The 16,184-nt window shown below is 37.9% G+C and overlaps 1 protein-coding gene across 1 annotated transcript; it reads left to right on the forward strand.

Moving 5' to 3' along the window:
* Positions 1 to 287: 287 nt before the first annotated feature.
* On the forward strand, positions 288 to 6,289 carry vegfd (vascular endothelial growth factor D). Its single transcript, XM_034875232.1, has 8 exons — positions 288 to 944; positions 3,730 to 3,931; positions 4,016 to 4,136; positions 4,535 to 4,604; positions 4,772 to 4,899; positions 4,993 to 5,108; positions 5,524 to 5,689; positions 6,020 to 6,289. The coding sequence occupies exons 1-8, from the start codon at positions 834 to 836 to the stop codon at positions 6,036 to 6,038; spliced, it is 933 nt and encodes a 310-aa protein (XP_034731123.1). The 5' UTR covers positions 288 to 833; the 3' UTR covers positions 6,039 to 6,289.
* Positions 6,290 to 16,184: the final 9,895 nt, after the last annotated feature.

Genomic DNA, 16,184 nt, shown 5'->3' on the forward strand with positions numbered 1-16,184 from the left:
TTTAACAGGCAGAGGAAGGGATCACTTAAGATATTTACATAAAAAAAGAAAAGAAAAATACTGGAGCAAAAAGGCAAATAAAAAGGCGTGCTTTGAGGCAGCAAGACCAGTGGTAGAGAGACATAAAGGCAGAAGCTAGTCAGGCATACTAGTTTCTAATAGATCCTTTAGAATTAGCCCACATCTTAGTGGAAGGAATTGTGTGGCTGTTGTTGCACCTCAGGGCCTTTTTACACGGACAAACCACACTAGGGAGTGTGTGGTTGTGACTATTAAGGGCTGTCAGCAGCCTTTTTTAGGGAGATGGGTATGTAAAAAAGAAACAGAGGAATTTGTTCAGATCAATTAGCTGAAATATTCCACAGGCCTTCAATCCATTTTGACGTAAGAGATGTGCTGATTGTCCTCAAGGGAATCTTGACTTTTTCCTGAGGTAATCTTTAGCTTCTGACTCCTAGTAGCTGCTAGTAGCCTAGTAACTGGACACCTCAGGTTCTGCATCAAAGCCACTGCTGTAAGAGGTGCCTGTTTTAAAGCATCTTTATCCTTCTTCATTTGGCTCAAGGGCATCTGGGTTGCTGTCACAAGATACGCCTGGCTTATACATACACACCCACACACACTCACACTCTTTACTGTGCAGCTGGAGGATCAAGAGTTTGTGTTGCACATACCTGCACTGAGAGCAGTGTGTGTGTGGTCCGAGGGACTCCGCTGTTCTGGGAAACCGAGTCAGAGAGGCAGCCAGCTCTAAGTGCTTTCTGCCAGAAGGAAAAGGAGATAGTTCATACTGCTGACTGTTTCTCCGAGACCGCAAACATCGCCAAGGCATAATGATGACGATGAAACGGACATTGTGCAGAATCTCCTGCTTGGTGACTCTGGTGGTGGAGCTGAGCTGGATAAATGTGGGCCACAGCATGCACAGAGAGGGAGGAAGCAGGGTAAGTTTGGCGTGAAGCCTTATGTCTTCAAGTGCAGGTTATATGTATCAAAACAGCAATGTAAGAAGCTTGTTGCAATTCACTGGAATTTTGTAGATGTATAACAACAGCTTTTGTTCCCCTTTATAATCGAACTTTCACTCGCTTGTGCAGTGTTGTAGCCTCTTTCCTCCTTTCTCTCATAAACCTCACAATTGACCAGTTGTTGCCAGTGCAGTACATTCACCCTGTTATTTCCATGAAATTGACTGCAATCATATGTGCTTGCATGTGGTTAATCTGCGTCAGAGAGGTTATTGAACCACTTCACTATTAATTTTCTTTTATCTAGCTGTCATTCATTTCCATTTTTCTTGTCTCCCCACTTGCTCTCTATTCAAAAGCCCCCCATCTTTGCCTCCCTTTCGATTCCTGTCATCCCTCTCTCTCTGTTTCTCATTAGTGGGTCTATCCCCTGGTCGAAATTGCCAAGGGAAAACCTCCCTATTTTTTGTTGTTTCTGAGGGGAAGCAGTTAGCCAGCCAACCTGCTCCACCCTCTGTTCTGCAACACACTGAACACATCAGAGAAAATTAGACCTTGTGTAGACAAGTGCAATATTCCATGACTTTCTCTCAGATGTTTGTAGATCAACCATCCGGTATCCGTCTTGGCTTTCCCGACTCAAAAATGAGCCTCTTCTTTCCCCTCTCCTCACATCCATCCATATTTAAAGTCTGTTCAAATGCCAAGTTGAAAAAAAATGGAAAAAGTAAAAGATAATAAACTTAAGTGATGGACTTCATAATACATCTTATCTAAACTTACTTATCTAATTTGTTCAGCTTCCATTTTGTTCTGCTTTATGTCATCATGGAAACTTCTCATGTGGCCTGACAGGTGGTTTTATGGTTTTCTCCCACCAATGGGGACCAACCGCCTCCTCTCAAAGTGCATGATAGGGGTCTGGTTGGCTGAGGCCCATTTTTGTCAGATGTCCCGGGTTTATATCCAGCTGCATTACATCTTACATTACTGCATCCTTCTACTGAATGTATACTCTTTTGTTGCTGTTATGAGACTTCAGAATGAGAAGCGTACAGAGGCAGACCGGAGCAGACACACACATTTTCTGCAGCAGCTGTTGATAATCACACTCTGACTAATGTGTGTGTCATCAAGTTTAGTGCTCCAAGTAATAAAGCATGATAGAAGAATATAATGCACATACAGTACAAACAGTGCAGTACATTTAATTTGACTAAATTCAGTTTTTTTAAATCCATATTTATTCATTGCTTTCTTTATACAACTAATGAGCCTGCAGTCTTTGTAAGGCTGTACCTAGGCAATTCAATTTCAATACTTTTTTATTTATAGTATCAAATTATAACGAGTTATTTCAGGAAACTATAATGATCTAAACTACACTCTATAATTTGCAAAGACCCAACAATTCCAGTAATTCCTCAAAGAGCAAGCATTTGTTGCAACAGTGGTGAGGAAAAACTCCTTTTAGGTAGAAACCTCTTTGATGAGAAAAACTTTGTTTTAGGGAGAAACCTCGGACAGACCCAGGCTCTTGGTAGGTGGTGTCTGACTGCTTGGGAGTGTGATGAACAATGGAAATAATAGTCACAGTAATGATAATGGAATAATGACTATAAATAGTAGTTCAGCAGGGCACTGCAAGGTGTTGCAGGACGTACCAGGGCACTGCTGTGCATAGCAGGGTGTAACAGGGCGCAGAGCATGATCATCGGGACAGCTGCAACCATGAGGAAACAGGCTGGGCGAAAAAAGATATAAGGACTCTGAGGAATAAACTCCCCAGAGCTAGGTTAGTAACAAGCATTTCTGGGACGTTAAACTTCAATGCACAATATTTGAAATGCACTTAGGAGATTATCCACATTAATTTTTCCCTGGGCTTAATTTGAGGCCGGCCTTTATTTGGCTTTATCCGTCTTTTAATTGACTATCGGGCTTAATTTGAGGAATTATGGTATATCTTTGTAAATGAGGTTTGCAGGTGTTTAGGGCACAGCACAATAACTTCAATTTTGTTTGAGTTTAATATCAGGAAATTGTAGGTCATACATGAGTTTTTTATCTTTAATGCATGCTTGAAGTTTAGCTAACTGACTGGTTTTCTCTGGCTTGATTTATAAGTATAATTGGGTATCATCCGCATAACGGTGAATGTTTATTGAGTGTTCACAGAAGAGTTTTGAGCTAAATGCAAACATCAGAATGCTACAGTAACATATTGTGCTTAGCATGGGATATTTACCAAGTGTGTCTGAAATCACCTGTAATCTTGGTTGCAGATGTTGTCACATAAAAAAAAAAAAAGTGTCATATCACATTTCTGCTGGAACATGTCATTGAGTAGTTTTTGGTTTAGAAGCCTTTATTGGTTAATCCGGAGACCTGGAACAGCTGACCTTTCAGAGCAGACTGGACTTTTTTGGGAGGAGGGCTTGAAGAGACATGTCCTCCAACAGAGCGTCTCAACCAGAGTGCAGCAGCCATAGGCAGTATGACAATATTTCTATAAGTGTTTTTTTGTTTTTACATTAGAAACATATAAACATAAGATACAAATCTGAACCTGCAAATAGTATATAAAACATCTCCTTTACATTAAAACAGTCCTCCAATATAACTTAACCATGTCATGTGATGAGCTTCAGGTACTTCAGTCCACACCAAACAAATACTGCAACCACTACAGATACACTTTTAACATCCCAGTTTTTTTATGTTTATGTGAAACATTAAAGGATGACTGTGATCCCTCCAGGTAATGAAGCAGTGGGAGAGGAAGGTGCGGTCAGCCTCCAGCTTAGATGAGCTGCTGATGCTTGCAGACTTTCCTGATTGGAAGTTGTGGAAGTGTCGTCTGAAACTGCAGCAGCCAGAGACCCTCTCTTCTCCGCCTTCAGTTGGCTCGCACCGCTCTACTCGCTATGCTGCCGAATCCTACAGCCTGGAGATTCTTAAAGGTCAGATAAAACATACTAAATGTTATGGGCAGGTCTGTGCATGTGTATTGATGTTGTTATCAACATTGTTTGTCTCTCATTTAGCCATAGATGAAGAATGGCAGCGGACTCAGTGCATGCCAAGGGAAACATGTGTCGACGTGGCCAAGGAGCTGGGGACCGACCCCTCAGTGTTTTTCAAGCCACCATGTGTCTCAATCCACAGGTTTGTTTGACATTAAAACAGATCCAGAACTTGAACATCAAGCTCAATGCTGGGAGCTGAACAGTCCCGGGATCCTTCCTAACACTCAACCTGACATAACTTCTCAGTAGACATCTACATGCACAATATTTAGTTGTGTTGAATAGATGCTGACATGGAAATACATTTTCAAACAATGTCCATATTTGACTTATACAGGCCTGCAAAGGTGCTTTATTTCTGTATCCATATATATTCAATTTGACTTCTGACCAAATCTTTTACATTTCACAGATTACAAAAATCTCATAAATATTAAAAGCCCCAACTCCTTAGAGTAAACCACAACAATGTACTGTAAATTTATGTTTCCATGCACATCCCGGTACCCATATGTTGATTTGTTTTCCTACTGACAGGTGCAGTGGTTGCTGCAATCTAGAGGGAGTCACCTGCAGAAACACATCTACAGTACATGTGAATAAAACTGTGAGTGACCGAACCTGTGATGATTGGAGGATAACCATTTGACCTTTTAATTTTATTTAAAAAAAAAATAAAAAACATGTTTTAGGGACTATTGCAACAACTGTTCTCACTGATCAAACCATAACGCCTGTGTGTGTGTGTGTGTGTGTGTGTGTGTGTGTGTTCAGGTCCTTAGTGTCATTCCATTTAAGTTCGTACCAGAACCTGTGCTAATAAAAGTAGCTAATCATACAGAGTGCAGGTGCATGGAGCCTGCCATAATACGACGTAATGCTCAACCTCACAGGAACAGTGGGTGAGTCCTAAACATAAGTCATATTTCTCAACTGAATTTGATTTTTATTTTTTTTTAAGTTTTCTTCTTCTAATTCATCTGGTTCATTGGCAGCTGCTCTCCAATGGGTCAGCTGTCAGAGACACATGACTCCAGAAGACTTTGTGCCAGTGGGTTGATTTGGGATTGTTCAACTGACCGATGCATACCTTACCCTTCCAGTACACCAGGTGTGTGTTTTTGTTAACAACTGTTAGATGGATTGGCACAACATTGTGAACAGACATTCATAGTTTCTTGATGATTTGTCCTAATTACTTTCAGTTTATGACCAATCACCTGTAAAGCTAATACAATTCCAGTAACCCTTTAGTTGTCCTTTAAGTCTAGTCTTTGTAACCATGTTAGCATGCTGGTGTTAGCAGTAAACTCAAAAACAAGCCAAACACTAACCACATTGTAATCCAAACCCAGGTATAACATCTAGAATTTTTTTTTCACACAAGTTCATAATTTGGCATGAACATTAAAGTAAGTCTTTATGAAAGTATGACCAAACTGATTTAATATGAATATTCAGCTAACGAGGTATTGTACGTATACTGTCTTTGTGACTTAAATTCAACATTATTACCTCCTGCTTAGAGTTTCCACTCAGTTCATTGATGCCTGACTGTGAGATAGACGTTGAGCGCTGTGACTGTCTCCTGAGACCTGGTCCAACGCTGGAACCAAGATCGATCCAACGCTGTCACCTCAACTCCTCCATCTGTGCCCACAGGCATCAACATTTTGATCAATCCTCTTGCAGGTAGACCAGAGGGAGGCTTTCCTATAATTTATCGGTTTCATTACTGGGGACATTTTCTTTAAATACCATAACTGGGTAGCCTCAATAAGGTTATTTGGCATGGAATTGACTAAAATATTCAAACAGTATGAACAAAGTATAACACAGTATAAAACATAAAAGGATCGAGGTAAATGAAATTGCATTACCAGCAGGTACTCAGACTTTCAAGATGAATAAACAAAATAATCACTTTCTAAAACTCTTTCAGATTTCAGGTTCATCCAGGCTTTCTGAGCTCTATCACGCACATTTTATATGTCTAAATGATACCTTTACATTTATTCACAGATGCAAATGGCCCAACTAGAACTCTGAAGAAATAAATGACGACAACCTGCTCGCAAAGGACGTTTGGAGGAAGAGAAAAAGGCTCATATTTATTTTTCTTATTTATGGTAATAACTTTAACTAATTCATATATTAACTCACATGACCATGTTAATTGATTTTTTTAACATGCTTACCTTATGTTTCAATCAATTTATAAAGTGATTTGTACATTGTTCTTTGTGCACTGAATACGTAGTTTCTATTAAAAGATTATTTTTATAATTTTAATCTGTGATGAATTTATGGGTGATTGCTTAACTTCTACATGTTAATCTTCATTCATCTTCATTTAACCCTCCTGTTGTCCTCCTTAAAAAAAATGTCTATATGTGAAATATGAGTTTCTTTTTAACCAAATTACCCAAAAAATGGAACGCGCTTTGCAAACACAATGATCAATTTCATTCAGAGAGAGAGAGAAAGAAAGTAACAAAGAGACACAGAGAGAAAGAAAGGGAGAGAAAAAGTGCAAAATACATTGATCACTTTCATTCCTCTGAACTAACTGCTTTTTTAATTCAAATATTAGGTATAATTCTATATTAATGAGGGTTATTGACCATAAATTCCAAAAGTACTAAAACTAGTAAGGTGGTGGTAGTGAAAACAAAACCAAAAAACCACGCCCACTTTATTCTGTTACAGAACGGCCTCGCGGTCCGTTTTAAAAGAACCAATGAAATGCCTCCTTGCGCTGCTACGTGTTCTCAATGCGCGTCGTCGCCGCATTGTTAACAGTAGTCATGTTTGTTTTTAACATTAACATTTAGCATGATATTGTCAGGTGTTTGCTTACAGGGGTTTGAGACATTAAGTAAAATTGCCATCTTTTCTCCGCTCTGCTCTGAAGCGGCAACGCAGCAGTGCTCGTGCGTCTGTGTGTGGGTCGGAGCCCCGAGGGAAGAGGGAAGGGCTAGGCGGAGCCCCGAGGAGATGCTACTTTCAAATCTTGCTAGCTTTTCAACATTACCAACCCTGCCTTTAATAATTGTTACTTCATGAAGACAATAAGGGTATTTTAACCGGAAAATCTTGTTCCTTTCATTTTATCTTCATACAGAGTCTATTAAAAAAGGTTTTTATGTTCTATTGCTTTGCAACATTGAATTACAGTGGATTTAATTTGTTTTTGTGACTTTGATTCAACAAAAAAGATAGAAAGTAAAGTAAAAACTGATTTCTACAAAGTGATTAATTTCATTTTAAGGGTTAAACCTAAGATTTAGGACACTAAATCTTCACTGCTGCAGTCAATTTGTTTAATAAGTCACATAATTGAATTAAGATTACCGGTGAGAAGTCAAGGGCTTTCGCTAGAATACAGTAGAAATACACCTGTAATTTAAATCACTTTTTAGAGATCTGTTTTTGCTAAGACTGATAATCCCCCCCCTGTTGCTCATTGTCAAAAAGCCACATTAAATCAACTTTTTAACATTTTATAATGTAAGACAATAAAACATACTTTTACTCTAGACACTGTAAAAACATCTGTTTGCTTACGAGATCTGCTGCATTGCTTTCTCTGCAGTAGCCAACATTTTCTTTGTTAGCCAGATGGTGGGCCGTGAAGCTAACTAGCTAATCTATCTCTCCGTTTGTCTTGTATTTAAAATATGTTGAACATTTGAGCTTCCAGATGAAACTCCATCTGTTGTGATAATGTTTGAAGACCTGCATCATCTTTATTGAAGACGGAGTGGACTGTAAGTACTGGTTCTCATAAAACAGGTGCATCATTTGCAGTTGTTGCTTGGTGAATGTATTGATGTCCAGTGTTGTATTCCTATCTCCCCGTACGGGAGTGCTTCTGAAAATGCAAACATTAAATCGTACAGTATATGTCTTACCTCCTTTTGTTGGCATCAGAATTGATTTTGCACCCCATAAAACGGTTAGATACCAAAATGCTTTAAAGCGCTCATATTATGCTTTTTTGGCTTTTTATGCATGTTAGAGGTTTACAAAGTGAAAAGCCCAAAGTCCATCCCAAAGGCACTTACTATCTCCAACAGAAAACACTGTTCACAAACTGGTCCAAACAGCTCTATTGTAGTCCAGCCTTTACTTCTGTGACAAACGTGCGTCACCTTGTAACACGTCATAATGCTCACCTAGCTCCAAGCATGGCACGCTCTCATACTCTGCAATTGACTAGCTAGCTGTGCTGACCTAGGTACTGCACATGTGCGACTTGCAACAAAGCTGGAAAGAAGTGTGATGCCTCGCTCTGTAGCTAAAACGGAGTGCTCAACAAACAGGGTGAAAAGAAGAGCTGCAGCTATGTGCACTAAAACAAAATGGAATGGAAAATTAAACCACATAAACCCATTCTGGTACAACTCTAAATACAATTATGAACCTGAAAATGAGCAAAATATGAGCACTTTAACGTCCTCATGCCTCAGAACTCTGGTGGATGTGTTAAAAAAGGTGTTTGTTACTGTGACAAGCTTTTCTGTGAGTGCTTGCTCTACTATTAAACAGTATCAGTCGGACCAAAGTCAGAATGAAAAAGTGTCCTGCAGAAATGACACCGCTTGTCATCACATGGGATTACAAATTTCACTCACCCACTGATACTGTCCTGCCCACAATAAATGAAATATAACACCAAATTTTATACACAAAATGTTATTGGTATTTTATTGTTGCATGGACCGGATTATGTGATGACACAAAATACTTAACAGGTCTGAAGTTACAAAGAGTTTTGCCTCCCTCTTGCTGCATTGTTGGTGTACTTGCATAAAAAGAGAAACCGCTCATAACAGAAACTGCTCCATAGTGCTCCTGGAGGTCACAAGCTAAAAAAGAACCTTTAATTGTCGAGATGTTCAAACAACTGAACATCAACGTATAAACTGAATAGGTTAAAAGATATGCAGTACATTTAATGCAGACGGAAATCAAGTCTAATGATATAAATACATTCAATACCTGACTACATTTACCAAGCCACACACAGGAAACGTTTTCAATGAATGACAAAAATGACACACTTTATGACCAAAAGCATGTGGATATGGGAATAATCATCCCCCGTGCATTGCACCCATCTGTTCAACATGTTTAAAAACCCAAGAGCATTAAAAGAAAGCAATCAATATATTCACTTTCTTGCCAAGGTATCTGTCCATTCAGTACGAGTCTACAACCAGCAGATGGTTAGCTTAGCATACATAGTGGAAACAGCTAGCCTGGTTTTGTCCAAAGATGACAAAAATGGACTACCAACACCTCTAAAACTCACAGAGTATTATATCTTGTTTGTTTATCAAAAACATCATAAATGTAAAAGATCACATGGTTTCAAGAGGGGGTTGCATGCGTGGGGAAATTTCTTCACTTCAATTCATTCCAAAGGTGTTGGGATGGCATTGAGGTCAGGGCTTTGTGCATAGTCAAGTTCTTTCACACCAAAATATGAAGATGTTGAGACAGGAAACAGCCTTCATAATCAAACTGGGATATACTGGAGCTGAAGTATAAAAAAAGGCTTTATCTGATGCATGTGTCGGAAGGTCTGTGCTATGTATGGCACTCTGTTGTTCAATCAGAAAGGTTTTCATCAGGTTAAAATATGAAATCTCCAAGGTATCAAACAGACACATCTCTCACATGTTGCTGTCAAGAACATGTAATTGCACATCAAATTGCATGAAAATCTTATTTAATTACCCCAATGCAGCACAATGGGTAAAAGAAAAGGATGTAAGCTTTATCATGAAACAGTAATGATACACTCTTTATAAAGGAAACCCATTAAAGAAACATGAAAATACTGGAAAAGCACAAAAGGTAGCACTTCAAATATTCATTTCAACCAAAAGCCAAAAAACTATTAAAATGCCAGAATGGTAAAACTGTAGAAAATACTACTACTGTAGGTCACAAATACAAAATATCACATTCATTTGATGTCTTTCCCTTTGCATTATTCATATTTACATCTCTGTCTCCTTAATGTGACCATCTCATGTTTATTTTGCAATTATACTGCATAAAAGTAACATCGTGCATACATACTGTACATCAACATTTAAATAATTCTAGGAAAATAGACATTTAAAAATGTGAATCTTAGAATCACTTGAACGGTTTTCCTTTATTTCTTGCACCAAAATACATTAGTTACTTACACTGCACTGTCACTTTAATTTTTTTTAATTTTATACCTCTTATTCTATTGTAGAATGTGTTAAATTGTTTTCAACTGCTGTTTATTGTTTTATTTAAAACGCTTTGAATTGCCTTGTTGCTGAAATGTGCTATATGATTAAAGTTGCCTTGCCTAGTAGGTAATAAAAAGCGGTTTGAATGTCTTGGAAATCAAATGAAATTAAAATAAAGGCTGATGGATGAATTTAATGCATGCATAAGTGAAAAAATGACTCCTTTACAATGTCAAAGCCACAAGACATAAACAGGACTAAGATATTAACTTATATACTATATATTTTATACTATATGTATATCTCAAATGAAAATAAAAACAAGACTATAGGGATGTACATTTATTTTCTCAGTTGTTTTATCTGTTGCTCTAAGTTTGTATTTGTTCGTCTGGCAATTGTAAAGGTTTGACGCACAGAAGTAAGACTTGCTTTGTTACAAAATGAGATGCTATAAACAGGCCACCATTTCACCAATAATGTCCGTCCTCATCCTGAAAATGGCTGTGTAGGGCGATTGTGCAAGCCACTCATAACTCAATCTAATGTTTGCTTTAAAGCGGCAACATCTTGTGGCTGTAGTAACAAACACAGGACCTTTACTCTGGTGTTTGTGTTCTATAAAACCAGAAGTCAACTGTGACTTTTTTAAATTAACCGAGTTTAACGGACCTTAGTCTGAGTTGCAATGATATCATGTCACAATACGTCATTATTTTTTAAAGTTTTACGTGATGAATTACATGCCCGTCTCGGATGTTTTAATAAACGTAATCAGAGACCGTTTACAACCAGATCCCCAGGAAGCACACTGCTTTGCAGTCATTTATTTCCAGTGGCCAACCACGGTATTGCAAGTTAATCCTTGCACAAGATGTTCACAACACTTAAAAACAAGGCCGCGCCCACTTAGGAGACCGGAAGTGTACCGTTTGGAGCACCATTAAATGCCCTATCTTTAGTTATAAACAGTATATCCCTAACTAAGTATTTTTGTTGCCTAAACTAGTTTCATTTTCACAACATTAACATGCTTAAAAGTGTGACCTTAAATAGAATTGTCACGTGATAAACTGCCCTCTTGGTCATGTGTTACACCACAAAATGGCCACTGTGCGACTGTGTCACGTACATGTTATTATTATACACATCACATAACTATACTATGTCTATAGTATCACAGTGTTATATAATATAAAACGCTTGTATAGGTCATTTTGAGAGTCTTTGAAAATCAACCTCTTCTGTTGTTTAGGTGCGTGGTGCAACAACTATAGATTCTGCATGAATTTCCCGGGAGGCAACATTGACATCAACTGTGGAATAGACATGATGACATTTAAGTCCTTTGACGTCATGTGATAGTTCCGACACTTTGGTGGAACATGGTGAGGAGCAACCTCATATGGATCAATACACTGCCGAGTGACCAGATAAAACATCCACACACAGCACTGACCTTTAGAAAAATGGAGCTATTATCAGGAGGACTGGGAGTGTTTTTGTTTTTAATTACTTTCCTCCTGAAGGCCCTTTCCATACAGAGATGCTTAAAAGGAAAGTTTTGTGGCTGGGTCGTCTTAGTTTGTAAAGCAGGCGCACATACACTAAGAGGTTTATGCCTTGACACAGAGGTCAAGTGTTTGAATCCTACCTGTCACAATTCCCTGCATATCTTCCCCCTTTTTCACCACCAACGGTATTGTCAAATTAACAGAAAATTTTAAAAAAGAGGAAAACTTTCCTGGGTGTTTCAAGGATGGGAGTGAAGCATCTAAAGGAGATTCACACTATCAATTTGCTACCGAGTCTCCTACTGAAAATGTAACAGCCTTACAAAATAGAATGGCAAGAAAAATGTAAGGTTGTTATATTATTTTTAAGATGCAGCAATGTAAGATCTCTGTGAAGTATCAAACCAAACCAGCAAGGTAACTACCATTTTGTTAATTTCTGAGCAAGGGGTACTTCTTTTGTAAACAACTTGTTTCACATTTTTATGTTTGTTTATACGGCCCTAGTTAATAAAACATTAAGTTAGGTTACCTGTTTCGAAGTCATTTTTATATAGAAACCCACCTTAGTATGACCTAGCATTTCTTGATATCTGGTTCCATAGGGCAGCTAGCTAGTGCTATCAGCAATCTTGTGAAAAGAATTACCCTGAATCTGAATTAATTCTAAGCAAGATTAATACATGAGGTTTACAGGAATTAATGCGTTCAGATTCATTTATGACCTCTGTTCTTGAGTTAATGTGTTTTAACTTTTTTAACGCAAGCACACACACTCACACACACACACACACACACACACACACTGACAAACACACACTGATGCCTTTCTTGAGGATGTCCACTCTGCCATATTCCAATGGGGTTTTCAATACAAGTAAAATGTGTACGAGAGGGAATCCCACCTTACAATATATAGGCTTCAAATCCCTTTACCAAGTTCTTAAAAAAGAGAGCGAGAAAAGAAAAACATATGTACTCACGCAAATGTAAACAACACAGATTTGCTGTTTTATTGCTTAAAAAATATGGTTATGGTTATGTTTTGATTTGCTCCAATAAAGTTTTAAAGCTACACTTAGTAACAAAATGAATGATGAATGTAAACTCCACCTTTTTTTAAATTTGTTTTGGGTTTTTCGTTATAATTATACTATTGGCAAATGAAATAAGCTGGTAGAGGACATTACATTTTTATGTGTGTGATTGAAAACAAAAACAATCAATATTAACAAATTGATTTATGTTTTCTTATTACATTACAGAACATTTAATGTTTATGTAGTTTTGGGATTGAGTTGTATTTTAAATGTTTGGACTTTAAAGGGACTACCGTTAAACCTTAATATATATATCAAACAGCGGGCCGGAATTGCCTCCACATGGCTCTCACAGACCGTTGCCCAATACATGAAACACCTTTTTTTCATGGCCACTTGCATTAACCACCAATCAAACCAAAAAACTGAGAGCTCAGGTTACACCTCCCACAGAGGGAGTGTGGCTTAATTCTCTGTTCAGGATGCCATTGCTCCACCATATCTTCGCACAGTAAACATTTAATTGTCACTATGTCAATGTTTGGAATGTTGAGTACAGCCCCTTTCTTAAATTACTGCCTGTGCAATATATTGAACTTTAAAATAAAAATATAATCTAGTACTTATCAAAGATAAGTGAAGTACCTCTCCTTCCCTTAGGTATTTGCCCTTCGCTTTGAAGAATATTCACAGTTTGGGACAAGGCAGTCCTAACATTTTTTGAATGTTCTTCAAAGCAGAGTAAATTTCAACTTGTCTGACTAATTAGACATATTTTCTCTATATGCAAGTGTAACAGGTGGCCTTGCAGAATTCCTAAATACCTGCATTTTCCTGAGGACTTTTAATGAATTAAAACAGCACTTTCAAAAACAGCATTCCATTTGCAGCCCTCTATTGGCTATAAGCGCAAGTTTGCCAGATCGGGTGGTGGATCTGTAAATGAGACAGTTCCACTTCATCCCTGTAGGGGAACCATAGAGGAAAAGGGCTGTGGTGTTGCTTTAAGAAGTGACATTCGCATTTCTTTGCACAATTCCTGTAAGACTCTTTGAAAGGGATTTTTAAACATACTGTATGTGCCAATGTGCTTTTATTAGTATTGCTTTGAGTTTCTTTCATTTCTTGAATTAAACATATAATGACTAATCCCTATTTGCATTCCAGAGTTTCCACCGAATGAGCCTGACTATAAAGATGACATGTAAGTAGATGGTTGAGACCATGCAGGACAGAAATTTGGCAAGGCACTTACACCACAATCAAACAAACGCTATCCAGACTGAATTATACACCCACTCATCGCAACCTGGGCATGATCCTCTGCCTCTGTGAAACACCAAATTAGGACATTGCACTGTGACATGGTGACTGTAAATCTAGCATGTGACAGTGCGGAATAATCACGTCCAGTGAAAACAGTGGTGCAGAAACTATGTGGTTTATACACGGTCAACAAGACTAGCACTCTAAACATAACCAAATTACAAAGACGCACATGTGAATCCACTTTCATTATGTAGAAAGAGATGTAGTGCACACTTAAATGACTGCAATTTACATTGATTCATATTATTTTCTTTCATTGAAAAGAGAAATGCACAGTGCAATAATTTTAAGCTAAACACTATCACTTTCATTTTCTCAAGAACTATGTGTAAATTGCGTTAACACACACAACCACAAAAATACAAACACACACAGTAATCCAATACCAAATAGGATTTCTAAAACATGCATTTATGTTCACTGTTCATTTTCCCACCGCATTCACCTCGCTTCACTTCACTTCACAGGTCAATAAACAATGACTAACATTTAGTATACATCTCTGAAGGTACACTTACAATTTCACAGTTATTATCACAGCATAAGACATTTAGAAATAGTCTACAAATACAGCAACAGAGTGCAGGCATAATACTATACATTAATATCCCAGAAGATAAAAAGATACCACATATTAGATAGATATTTTTCTTTTGGCAAAATTTGAGCAAAAGATTTAAAAATCATTTAGTATAATGAAAAGTGCCAGGGATTAAATGTATTTTTGTACTAAAAGGGGGATTCAGCTTATCCTGCCTTTTCTACAGACATAGGCCTACTGTTTTCAAATTTGTTGTTGTAAAATATGTCTTTTCACTTCTGTAAATACTGTACATGTAGCTTCATTAGCGATAATGTCAAATTTTACTCATGGTAATCTGTTAAATTGACCTGGGGAGTACAACTCAGATTGTGAAATTAGTTAATGTGTTCTGTGGCTCTGAAGGCGCTTTACCAGGTCCCACAAAATACCGCTGATGATGTCGTCAGGTTTATCTTAGTTTGAGCTTAAAGACTCAACAGTTACAGCTTGTAATACAAACTGAAGGTGTTAAGAGTAAAAGACGTGGTCATTTACCAGGTACAGAGTGTATAGCATAAGTTAGCCGTGTCCCTATAAAAATGACAAACAAAACAGCATTGTCAATTAGGTGTTAAAGGGAAATGTGTATTTTTTGCATAACGCCGTAAGGAGGAGAAAAAAGTGGATGGATGGGTCAAACAAAAAACACAGGGGGACCGCTGTTTTTTTTGCCCCTGTTGAAACCAAAAGTCAAAGTTGACTTGGTTATTTTTATCTACAGTACATCACATACGTAACTAAAACTACATAACAAAATCAAGCTTCTTTTAACCCTAACCATGATCTGTTTGATGATCCGTTAAAGTTTTCCTGCGTAACTTTTTGATATAAATGAACATCCGTTTCATTCAAGCCATTGCCAAATTAGTACCTACAAACTCTCTATGTATTTCTCAGTATGGCTATGTTTAGAAGATTGTGCCTTGATTGTGGATTGTGACTCTCCCGTGCAGAGACTTGAGCAAAGATAATTACTTTTTCTAAGGAGTCCATCATGTTTTTCTAAGCCCCTGTTTCCTCCTTGAGCTACTAGCAACAGTGTGGAGGAGGAGGGGTGGGGGTGGTGCACAGTAACAGAAGGCTTGTAGCAATAGTGTGGAGGAGGAGGGGTGGGGGTGGGGGTGGAGCGCGGTTGTAGAAGGCTTGTAACATGTGGACGTGCCGACGGTGATGTTGTCATTACTTCAAATTACTTAAAGGGGCGACAGAAACTACTACGCACTATATTTTTTACAGTTTTACAACGTTCACCTGTTGCTGGAAGAAATGGTTCCCTCAAAATGCACTTCTCTTATGTTTGAAACATATTATTTTAGGAGACAGGGTTGCCTCACTACTATCATGGCTGTAGACTCTTTCTCACACCACTGAGTAACATTTAAGGAGAAAGTTACATCAATAATTACAAATTGTCACTCAAGATTTATAAGTATAGGCGTACTCCTCTAAGAGCTGACGCCATTGAGTATTATTCCTTCACGC

This window comes from Etheostoma cragini, chromosome 1 (assembly GCF_013103735.1).
Source record: "Etheostoma cragini isolate CJK2018 chromosome 1, CSU_Ecrag_1.0, whole genome shotgun sequence".
In the NCBI taxonomy this organism is placed as follows: domain Eukaryota; kingdom Metazoa; phylum Chordata; class Actinopteri; order Perciformes; family Percidae; genus Etheostoma; species Etheostoma cragini.